General features: G+C 48.9%; 2 protein-coding genes across 5 annotated transcripts in view; both read right to left on the bottom strand.

Moving 5' to 3' along the window:
- The window catches only part of LOC116847271 (ral guanine nucleotide dissociation stimulator), a 46463-nt gene extending 42424 nt beyond the window's left edge, over positions 1–4039 (bottom strand). For both annotated transcript variants that reach the window (XM_032822091.1, XM_032822094.1), the window contains exon 1: positions 645–4039. Coding sequence is in view for 1 of the 2 variants with exons in the window: in XM_032822094.1 (XP_032677985.1) it covers positions 645–674 (30 nt within the window). In the remaining variant the exon portion in view is untranslated. The remainder of the gene's footprint in view (positions 1–644) is intronic.
- A 196-nt stretch (positions 4040–4235) lies between these two features.
- LOC116847268 (serine-rich adhesin for platelets) overlaps positions 4236–18236 on the bottom strand; it is a 54523-nt gene continuing 40522 nt past the window's right edge. For all 3 annotated transcript variants that reach the window (XM_032822081.1, XM_032822082.1, XM_032822080.1), the window contains 4 exons: positions 14926–17065; positions 12080–12330; positions 9538–9954; positions 4236–8735 (listed from right to left, as the gene is read on the bottom strand). In XM_032822081.1, the coding sequence (XP_032677972.1) occupies positions 7626–8735; positions 9538–9954; positions 12080–12330; positions 14926–17047 (3900 nt within the window). In that variant the 5' untranslated portion in view covers positions 17048–17065 and the 3' untranslated portion in view covers positions 4236–7625. The remainder of the gene's footprint in view (positions 8736–9537; positions 9955–12079; positions 12331–14925; positions 17066–18236) is intronic.

Raw genomic sequence — 18236 nt, 5'->3', positions numbered from 1 at the left:
TCGTTCCTCCGGCCACGAAAATGCACGGTCCGTGACCGCGTTACGTCAGGAACGGGCTTTCAAATCCAGCCACAATCCTTCCACATGATAGCGACAGAGAAAGAGAGAGAGAGAAAGAAAGAAAGAGAGAGCGAGAGCGAGAGAAAGAGAACCGAGCGCGGAGAGCAGGCTCGGAATACATTTTCATACTCTAGAACCCACTTTAAGTCGAGTAACATCGGTGATATCGAAAACGTGCGCTTTAACTCTTATAAATTAACTATATCGACGAAGGGAAACAGCTTAACATGGTGCAGTGAAGGGGAAGGAGGGGAATGACCGAAAAGGGAGGGAGGAAATAACGGACGGTGCAGTCAACCGCGTTCCCGCAGACGAGAAAGCGCGGAGGTGCATCATAGATAGAACAAAAACAAACACATATGAATAGATAGTGCCACGTACAAACCAAAGTGGACAGGATACAGGTATATGATACAAGTGTGTAAAAATACACACGATTAACGTAAACGCCAACCGCAAACCGCGACACACCGGCGACACGACACGTCGATAGACGTCGGTAAAAACGTAGGAGAGAGAAGGCACGGGACGGTGAGAAGCGGGAACGGAGGGGGCGGTAAAAAAGAGAAAGGTATGATAATTACCAAGGAGTCGTCCCCATTGTCAGCGCTCATAGCCCCCCGCTCGCGCTAGAGGGACCCGGGCCCGCTCGCTCGCTTGTCCTCCTCGTCGTCGTCGTCTTCGCCGTCGCGGTCGCCGTTGTTCTGGTTCCCGTCGCTCCTCCTGGTCGCGGTGCTTCCGGCAGCAGCGCGAGCCCGCGCTCGTCATTCTGCGCCGGGCCCCGTCGGCCTGACGGGACCCCCGTGGGACTCTACCGGTGGCCGCTCCTGGCACCTGTCATCCGGCATCGCGCCACGACGCCGAGGAACGCGACGACGTTTCACCGAGCGACGCCGAGAGGATTCCTTCTCTCTTGTCTGCGCTTTTCCCCTTTATTTTCTCTCGGGAACTTCCGCTTCTTGTCGAACGCGACGGCGGCGGTCACCCTCGGAGGGCGATACCGGAGGTCGGGAAAACGAAAAGGAAGGGAGACGATGAATAGAGGAAGAGAACGATGATCAATTGTAGTCGGTTGAAAAACGGAGGGGCGAAGTGCGCTGGGGTGATCACCGACCGTCTCGGGATCTTCGCGCTGGGGTAAGCACAGAGTATCGGAACGGAAAGGGAGGAAAGGGAGAACCACAAGAGGGAGCGAAAGGACGACTGTAGGGGTTGTAGTCGCGTGGAAACTATGAAGGGACTAAAATACGAATTGTGTCGGGGAAATCACTTTGGGTTTCATCGGGATATCAAGGAAGCGAGATTAAAAGAAGAGAACTGAGATACAGAAGGAAGGAAAAGGAAATGATTAAAAGGGATATGAAGTAATAATATCGAGCGTCACTGTGCGGTTATATACGCTGTGAATAACACGGGATTCACTACGACAAGGAGAATAGTTGAGCGAAGGATCTAGTCGCAACTGCAGCGACTGTGATAGGAACGTTCGGCGTGTCTGCGAAAAAAACGATCATATGATCCTGACAGGCTATAAGAGTTCAGGGATATGTTAAAGGCTATAGGGCTATAGGGATATGTTATCTATAGGGATATGCGTGTCTGTCAAGGGAGGAATTATAGGGACCTAGGGATTTTTTGCGATATATCGGTGTACAGTAGTTGGACGGCGTCTGTGAGGATACGGTACACACTGGGCCGAGGCGAGCAGTCGCTTGGAGTAACCCTTAGGGTCTCCTTAGGGCGCCCCCCTTGGACGCCTTGGGCAACCGCATTCTCATGAGCACTCCACGAAGGTCGGAACGAGCGAGAGAAAGAGAGTAGAGTAGAGTAGAGAGAAAGAGAAAGAAAGAGAGATGGAGAGCAACACAGCAACAGTCAGCTGGAGAGAGACAGGGAGAGGACACTGACACACGAAACGTCAACGACACCTCAGCACGTCGTCGTTCTCCTCTCTTTCTCGCTTTCTTTCTCCGTTTCTCTCTCTCTTCCTCTTTCTCTCTGTTTCTTCCTCTCTGTCTCTGTCTCTGCCACACTGGGCCACCCGCGGTCGAGAATTCTCACTCACTTCACGCTACCGAACGAATCTCGAAGCTACGAACTTCACTTGGACACCTTCGCTCTTCGTGGCGAGAGCTCGCTATATCAAGTCGCACCGCTCGCGAACGCGAGAATAGACAGACAGACAGACAGACGGATGGGCGGACGGACGGGCGGCGACTTCTCTCTCTCTCTCTCTCTCTCTCTCTCGAGCGAGTGCCGTTCCCCGCGAGAGCGCTCGTTCTCCAGCGTGGATGGAACAGAACAGAACGGAACGGGGACAGGGGAGCGGCCCCCGCTTCGGTTCGCGAAAGGAAAGGAAAACGGTGACGGCAGCGTGGCCGCCGCCGGGGGGTGTGGGGCACCGGGGACGGGAGCCGCGTGAGCGCCGCGCCGCACCGCACCGCACCGCACCGCACCGCAACGCAATGCAACGCAACGCGCCGGGAAATTGCCAGCTCGTGCTTCTCGCGAGTCAGACCTCGGTGTGCGACTGTGTGCGCGCCGTAGCGAAGTGCCGGTGTACAGTTTTTCCCACCGTGACGATTCTGGTGGGGAGACGACGGTGCCGCCATTTGTGACGATGGTACTCCTTCGGGCTCGCTCGAGAAGAGTGTACACAGGGCCGGATCGATCAGCAGGTCGCGGCCAGGTCGAACACGAAGGGTCGAGCGACGTCGAGTTCTCAGACGAAAAGCCTGAAGAGTGCGATGATAATTGGGGGAATGTTTGGCTCCTTAGTCGACTTTTGGAGCAGATTCCGATTCTTTCTTTGATCTTTCTGAATCAAATTCGTATCCTAAAATTTCGTCTGGAAAATTGGTTGCATCGCGAAATTCATCGGGCTGCCGTCAAAGTCGCGGTTGAAACGGAAGATTCAAAGTAGCGCGAAATGTCGGGGAACGCAACTCTGGAGTTGTCAAAATGAGCGGCTATCTTGTTCTTCAGGGAATTTTAGGCCGACTTTAAGTCAGCGGAATGTGATTTGAGCCGTGATTACGATGATATTCAATGTTGAAGATAGAATGGGATCAAATATATATAATCCAGGTATTCCTCCATCCAAATTCTCGTATCCACAGAAGAAGGGAACAGTCGTGCGTTTGGAACATCGCGGTTACGTGAAAGATTCGCAATGGAAATAGACCAGATCTGCAAAATTTGGAAGGTCGATTTCGCAAAAATTTCGTATGTAAACCGCGTCGCTTGGCTACTGTCCCTGAAACTTTCGCGACAGTAGTTTCTGCTGTCTCTATCGCAAATGTCGACGACGCCTTACCGGCTCATTGGTCTGCTGCACGTCGCAGAGCTTCATTGCTCTGCCTTCTTCAAGGTTTCACGCCCGTGTTCCATAACCGACATCCATGAAAAAAGACTTCATGCACCACATTTAAAATCACCTTTGCTCTCGACTTCTGAATAGAACAGAGCGACGGTCACGCATCTGAAGACCTGGATCTTTAGACCCGATCTTGAAAGAACTATGAAGCTCAAACGCGCCGTGAAATCGCGGAGCGTTACGCGATTATCAGTAGATTCGGTGCCTTTTACCCGACGAAGACTCGTCTATGCTCCCGTTGGTTTACTCGGATTTGATCCGCTTCTCTTACTTCGCGAACTTCGATTTCTTCAGGTCGACTATAACGATCTCTTGATTTAAATCGATGAATAGTTGAGAGAAAACACGAATGTCGTTCTTAGCAGGGAGACGTTTAGCTAGAATTTAATAACTCAATTTGCTTAAATTTGTGTTATGAGCGTGAAAGATCATAGTAAGATTACCTTAAATATGACAAAACGAGTTGGATATGGAGAGAGGATGTCCTTTTTTCTTAAGTCAGGGTTTTTCAGCAGTAAAAAACACGGCGACACGACTCTTGTCGTCGCGCTTTCAGCGCTAACACTGCGGCTGTGCGACTTCAATTATCAAATTTAGGAAGTTCTATGGTTGCGGTCGAAATCTCTCGCTTTCCGACGATTAGGCATTGAAGCCTCGTTTTGAGAAACTTTAGGATGCAAAACGGAAGGCAAACAGCCGCGTTTTACCGCCGAACACGTGACAACTCCATGACTCAGAGAAAGACGGCACATTCAGACGAGACAGACTTTTTCACAACATTTAATAAAACGCTATCAACTCTATGTGTATGCCTCTTTTTTACTCAAATACTCTAAAAGTTACTTACATACGTGTGTAATTTATATGTTTATTCTTTTATGCCGCGCGCGCGAGCGCGCGGACGTGTCACATCCCTCGCATCGGACGCGCCTCCGCGCGTTCTCCGAAGCGCCCTTCGGACTTCTCGCCCTGTTTCACTCTCTTCTAATCTCTCTTTCTCCGCCTCTCACTCTTATCTCTCTTTCTCTCATCAAGCAGCTCAGTTTTCCCTTTTTTATGCTTGTCTTATTAGGCACCGATCATCGACGATGAACACAGTGAGGTACGAAAGCGCGATTAAGGAGTGAGAAGAAAATCCGAAAAGAAAAGAAAGGTAGAAGAAGGGTGCCTCGCGGGAGTTGACACGTCCGGCTTCTCGAGTCTGCACGTGTGCGTGTGTTACCATGTATGCATGTTGTGTTTTATGCGAGTGTATGTAGGGGATGTTTGTATACGTGTGTGTGTGTATGTGTGGAGGAGATATACGCGCGTGTTTTTTTTACGTGTGTATATAAATTTAATACTATCGTCGTTATCGTTTACGTTTTCTTATGTATATTACTTCAATTAATTGCGGACACAGCGATCAACGTCCCGGGATGCTAAAGAGAGGTCCGTTCTCTTGAATGTCTCTACGGGGGTGATTGATTGATTGGTTGGTTGGTTGGTTGGTTGGTTGGTTGGTTGGTTGGTTGGTTGGTTGCTTGGTTGGTTGGTTGTTTGGTTGAGGATGGGCGTGCAAAAGGTAGTCGGCGTGGTAGTGGTGGTGTGGTTGTGCCCTTCGCGAGCTTCCCTTGTTTTTCCTTGAAACCTCTTCGTCTCTTCGCGGCAAGCCGAGCTCTCGTCGTCTTCAGCGCGAATTTCCCTTTTCCTCTCTCCTTCTTCTTCTTCTTCTTCAGTTTGCTCGTCCTCTTCGTCGAGTTCGCTTCGATGGTTGGCCGAATATTTCGCGTACGCTTCTCAGTACTTCCTCCCTCGATTAAAATGCGTCTCTCCTCCGCGGAGAAAGGAATTCGCGCGCAATTAAAATCGTCTATATTTCCGTATAGGCACCGTTAATATCAGTTACAAATACGCTTTTAATAATTTGAAGTTCGAAACTGTCGAACGCGTCGGGCGCCCATTTACACAAGGACACAATCGCCACTTTGTGAAAACGTGATTTAAACACGTTGGCGACATGTAAAATAACACGCTGCCTCTTTGCGAATGATTTTCGCAACATACGCGAAACGTACGCGTACGTTGTTTATACAAATTTAAAACTACAGTCGTATAAATGTACATCAATTTTTTCGCAGGTATAAGTGATAGATCGCAAGGTATTGTTCGCAAAGAAAGAGAAATCGGTACAAAATTAATACTTCTCCGGCGCTCGACACGTTCAAAACTCTTTATCTCTTTCTCTCTCTCTCTCTCTCTCTCTCTCTCTTTCTCTCTGTCGTTCTGTAATTTTGCCGCGCAATGAATTCGCGTGTGAAGTTCCCCGCGGGAAGAAAATCGAAATTCGCGCCTCGCCGTCGAGCATTGTGCGACAAAACACCATTCGCAGTTCCTATACTGACTGGCGTAAAAAAGTCCCATAATTTGTCCCTTAACCTACGAACCTGTCGAACTGCACCTTCTTCCTCTTTTTTTCTTTTTTGTTTCTCGTAAGCACAAGTATCACAATCGTGTTCACGTTTCACGTTCGTCTACGAATGTGTCATGTGTACCCATTCTTCTCCTCGCATCTTACCGTGTTTCTTTTCCTTCTTCTTTTGTTTTCTACCCCCCTTTTACTTCTGCCTCCTTCGAGCGGCGAGAAGCCGCCGCTTCTCGTTTCTCGCCTCACGTTTCTCAGAGCGCGATTTTCCGGCGGCTCTTGGATGTTCGAGAGATCTCGGATCTTCGTTCTGGAACGTGACTTGTCGGGAGATTCCACCCTTCGCGAGCACCCGACGCGCTGCAATTACCCCCTTGAAAAATTCGAACGTGAAATCGAGATAGCAACAGCTCCGGGCGTCTAAAGTAGAAAATTCACTCAATCGATTTCCGTAGAAAATATCAAACGAGTCTCCTTGCAGATATAGATTTCGCTTCAATCTTTCGCCTAATAAAAAAATATATGCGCATGTATATGTACATATGTATGTGTGTGTATATACATGTACAATAAATAATGCAAATTTCGGAGTGTACTCGATACGCACGCGTCCAACGAATACAATATAAACGACCGTCTCCCATCTCGGTGAACATTCCAGAGTGAAGAGCGGCTCTCTCTCGAATCAGAGCGAGCAGGATTCGCCTTAGATCGATCGATACTCTATCACCGAACGTGCGATCCCCAAACTGAGTTTGAGGCTCGCTTAGAAAGACACCGCGACCCGCCTCTGGTCGCGTATGCACACGCTTCCTCTCCTATGCGCTTAAAGGTATTAAAGTTAGATATTATAAATTGCAATCTAAGCTGATCCCATGTTGTTTCTTGGTCACAACCTCGTTGAATCTCTTTTGCCTCCTGCTCTATTGCTCACAGATCGCTCTCATAGATTCCCGACGGAGACCGTGGCACGGAGAGAGAGTGACCGCTTCAGCAGCCAGAAGTCTCTCTCGTTCCAAGGTCTCGGTCGTCTCGCTCGAACACGTCGCCGTCGTCACCTGGTGCCGGCTGGGTCGCCTCGACCTCACCTGACCCGGATTCGAATCCCCCCTCCCTCTCCCAACTTTCGTTACCGCTAACGAGAGAGCGCTCTCGAAGAGGGTCTTCTTTACCAAGTATAGACACCCTGTATGAACAATATTATTTGCGCGACGCATAGTTCGAAGACCTACAACGAGCACCGGTCACTTCTCGCTCGCGATGAAAGCGGCGGAGCTTCCTCCAGATGGACGATCTGGAGCTCTCCACTTCACACGTCGAGCGCGACGTTGACGACGACGCGACGACGAGTCTCCTCCATCCCGGGCGGACGCACACGTCATAGTCGTAAAATTCCCTAACGACTTCTCCCCACGAGATCCTCGCCAGCCTGATGGTTCTCCCCCAGGAGACCGTACCCTCCCTCTCAAAGGGTGTTCACCGATCGCGCGAGAGTGAACCGTAACCATGGGCGCGTTCTCCAGCAAGGTATAACCGAGCATCCTATATACCATGGACTCTGTCATGCGTGGACAGTCTCAACAGAGAAGCTTCAAGCAGACTTAGCCCGACAAACGCCGTAAACCCTCATCAGGCTGATTCACCGAGTTACAGGGGTCGTAGTGAGCCGAGTAACCGCGTGGGATTCTTTAACCTTCTCGAAGTAGTCGCACTTCCGAGTGGCGAACGAACGCGCATTCACCCTGACGCACCCTGCGCACCGGCGTCGGGTGACTTCCGACGGACCTAGGCGGACACAGTCTCCACCATGGACTTCTTGATGATCTCGCCGAAGTTCTCATCGCAGTCCTCGGTGCTCTCCGACTGCTGCTCGCTCGCTATGGCCTGATGGCCGGCCTCAATCTCGACCTTGTTGGCGCCAGCGTGATAAGTACCGTGCTGTTGCGGTTCCATCTCTCCATAGTACGAGTACCTGCCGGCCAAGAGTTCCGAGAAGGGCTCCAGCTTTCCCATCTGCTGCACCACCGCGTTCATCGGCTGCACCGAGTTAAGATTCGTGTACTGCGAGCCCGTGTTCTCGTCCTGCGCGAACGCCGTCTCGTAGGACGAGTGCTGCTGGCTCGGATGTACCTGGCAGCCGGTCTGAAGCGCGCCGCCATCTTGGGCACTGTAGGGCCCATAGTGTGAGAAGCTCGGGCTCGTTGGCATCGATTGAAACTGCGGCTGAAATTGCACCCGCGACGTGGACGGTACATTCGCGTACGACTGGTAGTCCTGATACGACGACTGCTGGAAGCTCATGCCGCCGCCTCCGCCACCGCCACCACCTCCTCCGCTTCCTCCACCGCCTCCTCCGCCACCGGCGCCGCTACCTCCGGCGCTTTGGCTCGAGAAACTTTGGAAGGCTTGACTGAACTCAGGGTGCAGCTTTCGCTGCGCCGACTGACTGCCGTCCACCGCGTCCTCGCTGGGATAACAGTCGTCCCTGATGGCGTACAAATCCAGACTGTCCTCCCGCGTGCCGGGCACTTCCGGCTGGCAGCCGGCACTCACCACTCCGGCGCCCTCGTGGTTCTCGTAGTGCAAAGTGGTGAAGCCAGTGCCGTTTGCACCACCGCCGGGTCCACCTGAGACGCACGCGTCGCTGCCAGTGGTTTCCATCACGGAACCTAAATTGATGTCCCGTAATGGACCGCCACTCCTGCCGTTTCCTTGTTGATTGTCCGCTATCTCGTGCTCGCCGCCTTCCTCTTCGCGCTGCTTCTTCTCCAACTCGAGTCGCATGAGTGTGTGGATGAAGTGGGTACGCACCCGCACCGGGTTGAACTCGATCCTGCCGGAACTGTTGGCGCAGCCGTCTCGAGTGCAGCCGCAAGGGAAACCGATTCGGTCCACCTGCGAGCATCGATTCCGAATTTGCAGGATGAGAAAACGGAGGGGGAACTCGCGTGACGATGTACGGGTCGTGTCCGGAGTCGGATGTTCTTTTAACGACGCGTTTCTGGGTTAATGTGGAATCGACGGCTCCTCGTGGAAGACGTCGGAGTATATTTCACGCGATAACGGAAACGGTCGTTCGACGGAGAATCCTAGTCGAGAAGGTCGATCGGAGGACGCGGAACGCGCAAATGTGAAAAGAATGCCGGTGTTACTCTACTCGGGGTTCTTCTCGACGATGTGCAATAATTTCCGGATAATCGGCGATTGGCTACGAAAAATTTCGATCTAATTTGCTCCGGAGGATCTAACTGCGAAAAATATGGAAGTGTTCGATCATGGGTAGCAAACATTACAAAGAGCACCTGAAAATAAAAGAAACGCATTTTTTATATGCGCTTTCTCGTACGTTTGGAACTTGAAATAACCTCTGCGAAATAAATCGGTCGTGAGTGAATATTTTAGAAACTGTGATGAACACGAGGCAGTGTTCTGCAAAATTTTATAAAGTACTCGATACCACTTAATAAATCTGCATTTGAGTTTTTCCAAAATCTCGTATACGAAGAGCTGAGAGATTGTTTCAAACCCTGAACATACGAAAGGCATAAAAAAATACGTGTCCTACTTTCAGCTGCTCTGAAACATTCACAAAGTCCAATATATCATCACATTTCCATTTCCTCGCAATATCAGAATCTGTTAACACGAAGAATGATAATTTTTATCGGCCAATTAATTCGAGTCGGTTGACTCTCACCTGGCACTTGACGTTGGCCCTGCTGCAAGGGCAACTCTCAGGATCGCAGTACCCTTTACAGCCGCATCCGCAGTGCTCCCTGCTGGTCCTGATGTCCCGGCACTCATCCTTCTCCACGGCATCTATTCTGCGTACCCCGGCAGCCCTGAGCAGGGCTCGCCGTTGCCACGTGGGTACTGGTTGCAAGAAGTAGTAGCTGTCGAGGTCGAGTTCCTCGTTCTCGCTCGGCTCCTCATCCGTGTCGTCGCTGGGATCCTCGGAGCTCGACGCCGTCTCAACTACGCAGTTGGCCGCGCGCTCCGTATGCAATTGCGCTAATCGCGCACGGTGAATCCGCCTCTGCTCGGCGGCGTGCTCCGACAATGAGAACCTCTCGGCGTGCGTGTGCGTCGCGCTCATGCCAAGCGTGCTGCCGCCCTGAAACGTAAACCGATCGAAATATCTCGCATGATCTGATTGTAGGCGGACAGAGACGCGACCACATCGTCATAAAGTAATATCATAGACGGTATACTGCCCATGGAGGAAGGAAGGTGGGGAAAGGGAGAGTTGTCTCATGCGAGAACCGTAGATGAAATGTCCACCCCTGAACAGGTATTAAATTGGCACAGGAAGTTTGTAATTTTTCAATAGGAAATTTAATTAAAACTATCCTAAAAAGTTTGTGTTAGAAGTATTAGAAAAGGAGAAGAAGAACTAAAAAAGAAAAAAGCTTGTGTGATGATTAACCCATTAAGGCCCAAGAGAAAACCGCTAAGGATAGGCTTTCAAAAACTATCTAAATTAAGGCAAAACGTCGAAATTTGTTAAAAAGTGAAAAAAAATTTGTGTTGGATTTCAAAATTCAAGATGGCGGACCAATATGTCGACCCGAAAATTTGAAATTTTGACCTATTTGAGTGAAAATCCGTATAGGGGGAGTTTGGGGTTCGCTAAATATGAATATGCACTTATTTTTTCAAAATGTGTAATGGCGGATCCAATATGGCCGCCTAAAAATACGAAAATTTGACATAGTTTTGTAATTTGGCGAAAAATGCAATCAAATTATAAGTTATCTTACCAAGGTATTATTTGGGGGGACAAAACATCATACTTTAGCAGACTAGAAAAAAAATGGTTTTTTGACTTCAAAAATCAATATGGCAGCCAAAAATTTTTAATTTTGATTTATTTTAATGAAAGTACGTTTTGAAAAATTTTGAAAAAATAAGTGCATATTCATACTCAGCGAACCCAAAATCCCTAATTCAGATGGTTTTAGAAAGCCTATCCTTAGCGGCTTTCTCTTGGGCCTTAATGAGTTAGTAAATGCGATGTTATTTTATTCAGAAATTATTAATCTTTCGAAATTGGATAATTTCGTTTTCTATTTTGTTTGACAAGCATGACAAACTTTTTATACCACAATATACACGTATGTGCATCGGAGAAAAAGGTTTCTCGAGGTCATTTCCACGTTATCGTATCGATTAGATTTCGTTTAATCGCGCGAAATAATCACGCCACTGACTCATTGTAGTCAGTTGGAAATTATTTTTCATGATGATGTTTTGAGGATTATATCGCGCGTCTGTGTGATAACATCGTGACGTAGATGTGGGCGTGGACGTGTAGAGAGATGTTAACTGTTACGTCACGCTGGGGAACTGTGACCTCGACATTATCGCGTTAAGATTTCCAGCTCTAATTAGCGTCGTAATTAATCAAAGAGCACGTAATTAAAGTATCGCACGGCGATCGTGGAGTACTCGGCGCAGAGTGCACCTTACACGCCGTATGGAGCGCGTAAATGGTCAGTCCTGGGGAGGTGTAACGGTGAACCAAGCAGTATGTTATTATTGAGGTGGATGAGAAGTACGAATAAAAGGGAACTGTTCGCAAAACTGCATATCGTATCTTTACATTCGTAATATTATTACGTAATATTATGCTTTTCGTATTTTTACAAATATATGAACGCGCTCGTTGCAATTTGTATTCGGGAGGGTTTGTCCCAGAGCGCTGAATCAATAATTATTTGATAACAATAATATTAATAACAATAACAATAATATGATGATGGTAATGCAACAAATGGGAGTCGCTCGAAAATTCAAATGAAAGAAAGGTAGAGAAAGACGTGGACTTGAGACAGTATTCATAGTCAGATTTTATTACTTAACCCTACAGTCGTCGCGCTACTTTTCGAACACGAATCGACGCATGGGATTTTGAGTGACCCCAATATAAAAAATTATTTTATATCTCTTATGTTGAGAATTTAAATATTTTGTTTGTTTAATTAGTTTTTTGGGTTCATGTAAAATACAAGAAAAGATTATTTTGGATATAATATTCTCTTAAAGACCCCATGCGGTGACTGTAGGGTTTAGATTAAAAGAAGTCTCAAATTCATCTTCAGATGCTGGTCATTTCATTGGTTACCACTGTAAGCAACTGAGGATAAACTTGAGAATTGATCTTAAAAAAGATTGATCTTAAAGAAGATTCGACTGTGAATATCAGTCTGAGAGTGAGGGACGGTGAATTGGGGGCTCACCTGAGACGGAACGCACGTGAAGCCCTGCGCCCTGGGGAAGTAATAGACCGTGACCGCGTCAAACTGGATGTTGCGCTTCTTCTTGACGGGCTCATCCGTATTGCTCCTCTTCGGGCACGACTCGCCCTCCATGCAGTCGGTCAGCCTGCGCTTCAGGTTGCTCTTGGGCGGCGTGCGGAAGCTCGTGAGGGACGGCTGCGGCGTTCCCGGCGCTCCCGGCGTCGGCACGAAGCTGTCCAGCTGGCTCACCGCTGGAAAGTCGAGAGCGTCGCGTCACGAAACATCGTCATGTCGGGCGACATACACGGTGTGCCTCGGTTGCCGGCGAGACGGCGACGGCGACAGCAGGTGGACGCGTTATACTTCTTACGCGTTTTCGCTCTCTTGCGCGAAAGCAGTCGCGATCTAAGCCACGCCGCGGCAGTCGATCGATTTCCGGAAAGTGAGAGGCCGTTCGGCCGGCGAGTTAGCTTCTTTATATTTACGCGCCGTTGCGCCTTCCACGACAGAGAGCCGTCGGCTCCTTCTCGCGCGAGCTCAAAATTCGCCGTCGTCCGCGGCACGGAAAATCGACTCGAACCGAAAACTGAGGGGGCCTCTCGCGTGGATTGGACCGCGCTTCTCTCCCTTGGCGAGAGTAAAAACACATGGGATGTTATTGGTCGTTATTGACTGTTGGACTCTCGTGACTCTCGCGAAATGTTAATTCGCGACGCAGCAGAATGTCAGAGGTCGCGGCGTGAATGAACGCGATGGGTGACATGAGTTTCGACGGCACGTCTCCGCGCCGAATTTCAACGGAACCATCTCGCCGCGCGTCCACCTGCCGTCGCGTCTGCGACACCCGGTATATCGCGTGTTGACAATCGATGCGAGACTTATCGAATTGTGTTCTCTTCGCTCGTCCGCTCGCTCGCTCGTCGGATATAGCTAGCTTCGATCAGCACGATTGCGAGGTCGGCCGAGTGGCAAGGCGAACCTTAGAGCCGAGTCGCGGCACATTTGCACTCTTTCGTAAGAACAAAAGATTCCGCGGAATTCTTTGAGCCGTTTTGCGCCTAATTTACATTCTCCTTGCGCGAGATCGCGCGTTTGGTCGCGGCTTTCTTCGCGAGCTCGAGAGTTAGAAAGTTACAGTGATATCAGCAAATCGAGATTATTTCGTTTGATAGCAATAGTTCAACAACGACGACGAGAATAAACCAACGCTCATGACACGAATAACAACGTTAAGTGTAATGTTAAGTGTAATCTGACACGAGAGATGAGTGAACGATCAATTGTTCTCTCCATGAATTTTGCACCTCGTTCCGCATTGTCGTTCTATTTTTCCTTCTTTTAATTTTTTTTTAAATAGTCATCTTCCTTGGATTGTATCATCAATCACGTGATATCTTCTTGTGTGCAATAGAACTGTCGAAATTGGCCGGAGCGGAGCGAGGGAACATAGAATATAGAACGGAAAGCGGAATGAGCATGATCTTTAATTTACGAGCCACTTTCGTTATCGCGGACAAACAACGCGCGTGTCGAAACTCCGTCGATACTCGACGCCAATTCGCGGTCGAAGAAGACGGTATTACGACGAATATCGAAATATTTTCGCACGTCTCGCGGAGCGTTTCTGTCCGAGTATACATCGTTCTTCTCTCCTTCGCGCTTAGAGATCGGTTTGGGGTAAGACATGACGCGTAAAGTCTCCCTGATTTGCACCTCTCTGTACGACATGCAACCCTAGACGATCGACTTTGCCTCAATCGTCTTCGATCATTTCCGGTCCTGCTCGTCGTGAGAGCAATGGCTCAGTAATGATGAGAATGATTTAATGCTTGTGATGCGCTAACAATATCTTCACAACGTTAGGAATATTTATTATGCACCTCATCCATCTTGCACCTCTTTTTTCCTCTTTAACCTCTTCAGGAATGATTGATTAAAATCTAAAAAAATGACTTCACAATTTTGAGTGACATGCAACATCCATCGATTGTATGACGAGAGATTCCTCTTTTTCTTGTACGATTTTGCAAGTTACGCACGGAAAAAGAAGTTGGTTGAATTAATTTGAATTCAGGATACATTAACAGGCTGTTTGGTGAGAAATGAACGAAATATAATAGGTTAAGATTATCGGACAAGTTTGATTACATCTGATTAAGGTGACCTGACAAGTTTGATGTTACCATAATAAAATTATATTCACGTTTCTGACTAGAAAAATATTTTTTAGCGGCCTAAGTTAGCCCGCTTTTTCCGACATTCGAAATCTTAAATTATTTTTTGATAAAATTGTAGCTATTTGTGAGTAAATTAAAGATATATAAATATCGAAATAATGCGCCTCAATAACTGGAGAGAAGAGAAATATATATTCTGTCTAAAATAAATTATATCGTTAGAATCCTTACAAAAAACGTGCCTTGAAAATGGGATGAAAGTATTTATCAGTGAAGTAATACGGATTATAAATGCTAATATTCATTAATTTAAGAGGTAACTCCTTCACCAAGTTCTGATCAGCTTAATCGTTGTTTATTTTCGTTGTAATTAGCAAAATTGGCTAATTAGCTATTTGCACAATGGAATTCATCGACGATTAATTTTGTTGTAGCAAAATATGTGATTACCAATGATCAGAAATTCTGTTTAATTCAACTAAATCTGTCACGTTAATTCAATTATGTTCTTCTCTCACATGTAGTCATAATATCCAAAACACTTGAATGTTATTACTTCACACGTGTTTTATATCCCTGGAGAGGTTAAATGAGATCAAATTGCGAGGATCTACACGTGCGAGAATAAGGCGCGCGTACTATCTCGAGGATAAGGATCGACGGCGTTACCTTTCTCCTTGTCGGAAAGAATGTCGTCCGGTATCCTATCGAGAAACGACGTTTCCGAGTCGCTCTCCGGAGCTGGCGCTGGTCCAGGGTCACCTGGGATCTCGCTACCCAAGCCGGAATCGCTTCCGTCCGACCGAACCTCGTCCCTGGCACCGGTCGCCAAGGCCAAGCTCTCGGCGGAATCTTCGGTGTAGGGTTCCGGTCGCTCTGCCTCTAATCGCGTCATGATCGGCGCCATCTCCACGCAGCAGAGCGGCGACACTCCTTCAGCGCAGGGCAGCTGATCGGACGGCACGTCGACGTCGCGCAGCCGGATATTGGTAGTCATCGCTGACACCTCCGAGCTGTCGGAGCCAGTCTCCGTCTCCGTCTCGGTGTCAACACCCTCGGCCACGTCCACGGACGTCTCTTCCGCCGGCTCCTCCGGCGAACTCGGCACGGTCTCCGACGAGTCCAGCTCGTGCGACACCCGGTTGTCGCCGACGCAGGGCGAGCAGCTCGCCAGCACCACTTCTTCGTTCTCCGCGAGCTTACCTATCATCTCCACTGGCGCCGGTAGCTCTTCCTTGCTCAGTATCTCCCTCATGGGCTCAGTGTCGTCCTGCTGCTGAGGCCGTCTCACTTGAGCGATTCGCTCCAACACCACCGTGCACGTCTTCATGGCCGGGAATTGCGGACTCGAAGTACTCGCTGTTGGCTCGTACGTCTTTGATCTGGTTGGCGATAGGCACGAGTCACTCTGCCATGATTTCTTCGGGTTCTTCTTGAAATCCACGCTCGACTCGGGCGATCTGCGCTCCTCTATTATTTTTTCTTCTCTTTCATCATCATCATCATCGTCGTCGTCATCATCGTCGTCGTCGTCGTCTTCATCATCATCATCATCATCATCATCATCATATATTTCTCCCTCTTCTCGTTCCTCCTCGTAGACGGAATTCGTTCTTCTCCCCGGACAGGGCGAACCCTCCTCGTCGATGTGGCTCCAAACGTTGGTCTTCTTCGCGTCCTCCTGGTCCATGTGGTTCAGCTTCACAACCAACTGTCGACAGACAGGACTCGAAGATTCCGTCCGACTGGTCGCCACCCCGGCGCAATCCTGGGTGGGGGTGGACGCGCTCGTGGCGTCCGCAGTGTCGGCGTCTTCGATATCCATATCCTGCGCCAACGACGGTGCGGTCATCTCGGAACTGTCGCACCTTGACGAAACGGAAGTCGACTCGACAACGAGCGTCTGCTCCTGACAATTCATCTTCTCGACGCAGCCCTCAGTATCCTGGGTGTCGCTGCTATCCGCTATTGAAGCGGTGGTGCATTCCACTATCGAAGGGCTGACAGTCTCTTCATTATCGTCAGCGTCCCGGGTCGTTCTGGAGCCGTCCTCTGTTGACGCTTTCTCCACGAGAACGGTGTTACTCCTCGACGTTGTCTCATCACCGAAGAGACAGGACTCCGAGGTGAGCGACACCTCGCCGAGAGTTCTCTCCCGCAGGCTCACCAGGACCGGTGACAACCTCCTCACGTCGTTCCTCAGCTGGATCGCCTCCTCCTCCGAGATCTCTACGCCGATCTTCTTGATCTCCGCACCGATCGGCAAGAAGTCGCTGCTGGCAGGCCTCTTCCTGGAAACGCTTGGCGACGTGAACTCCTCGATGCTGACCGGTTGGTCCTCTACGCGGAGTTCGCTCGTGCTCGAGGACACCTCATCCCCAGGAGAAGGATCTCGCAATGATTCCGCGTCACCTTTCGCCCTCTCCTCGTCCTTGACGGCGGTCTTTCCCATCCTGAGACCCATGTAGGCCTCCACTTGAACTTGGCTCTCTCGCGACGAGCTAGGGTAATCACTCGACTGTTTCTCCACGATCTCTTCTTCATCCACTCGCTCGTCCAATCTCTCGCACACCATCACCAAGTCCTCACGTTCAGCGCTAGGCCGGCGAGCGGCGGTGGCGTCCACTGACGACGACGTTCTGATCGTCGTTGTCGGCGCCGTCGTCGTCGTCGTCGTCGTAGCAGCGGCAGTCGTTGTCGCGTCGGTCGACAACGCGCTGTCCTCGGGTTCCACTGAGGTGGAATCCTCTTGGGCCTCAACGAGAGTGTCCTGGGCCAAAGGTGATTCCATCTCGGGTGTTTCAGCGATCTACAAGTAACAAATTCAAAAGTGGGAATTAAAAATCGGTCACTCACGTCGCGGAAAGCATATTTGGTCGATCACTTGAGGAAGAGAGAGAGAGACAAAGGGGGATCTTTTCGATTTCGAGGACGATCATCAAATCGTGTAACAACGGTTCATTATAATGTAACGTTAATACATGAGCGGGAAATACAGTTTGGCGAAGTCGACGATGTGACCAAAACGAAATAAAAGAACGGCGCGACAGATCATCGAGATACAAAAGTATTAGAATACCATGGATAATGGAAACGACGATTTGAATAATTCAGAGAACATGATAACGTATAATTCATGCTTGATTATGTTTATATATGATAACGTATAATTCATGCTTGATTATGTTCATATATGATAACGCATAATGCATATGTATCGTATTTATATACGATAATGTTCATATCATATCTCAATTGTACAGAAATGTTAAAAAAAACAAGAAACAAAGGGAGCGTTGAAATAAAAATATATTGCAATGTTAAAACGCTGATCGACATGCGACATCTATTCGAAATAAAAGAGAAGAGAATGCTGAATTATACAAAGTACAGCAAAATAAAGATTACTCGCGGTCGACGCATTCTATGTGGAAACGGGTTTCTCACCCTCGCCCCCCTCCCTCTCTCTCTCTCACGCCTCTTCCGCAGATAAATAGAATAAATGATTTCACCGCGGTGCCGCTTGCGCGCCACCACCACCACCATCGGCGATTGTGGATTTTTCATGGCGTTCTCCCATTTCGTCGAAAATATCATAAGCAAGCCGGAGAGAGAGAATGGAGAAATCAATAATCCGCGCACTGATATCGCGCACCACTAGACCCAGAAGAGAACGAGAACGAAAGAGAGAGAGAGAGAGAGAAACAGATATAACACCTCGACGCGAGGAGGAAAATCAATTTCCCAAAACCTGGCAAGAGATCTCTCGCGTCCGCCACCAACACCCTCCTTGACGATACATTTTCCTTATCGCCCTTCGAGTACGCGATACCACAAGGGAGCCTACACATAATCTTGCTCGGAGATTATTGATTCAAAGCTGGTCGCGGAGGAGAACGCGGGGGAAAGGAGGGTAGTTGACGAAGAGGGGCACCGGCGTTTGCTCGAGGAAATCGCGCGCACGAGCTAACCTCGGGGGG

This window comes from Odontomachus brunneus, unplaced genomic scaffold (genome assembly GCF_010583005.1).
Source record: "Odontomachus brunneus isolate Ranch 3 - 2012 unplaced genomic scaffold, Obru_v1 Obru_scaffold_076, whole genome shotgun sequence".
Taxonomy (NCBI): Eukaryota; Metazoa; Arthropoda; class Insecta; order Hymenoptera; family Formicidae; genus Odontomachus; species Odontomachus brunneus.
This window is presented reverse-complemented; position numbering and strand designations above follow the sequence as displayed.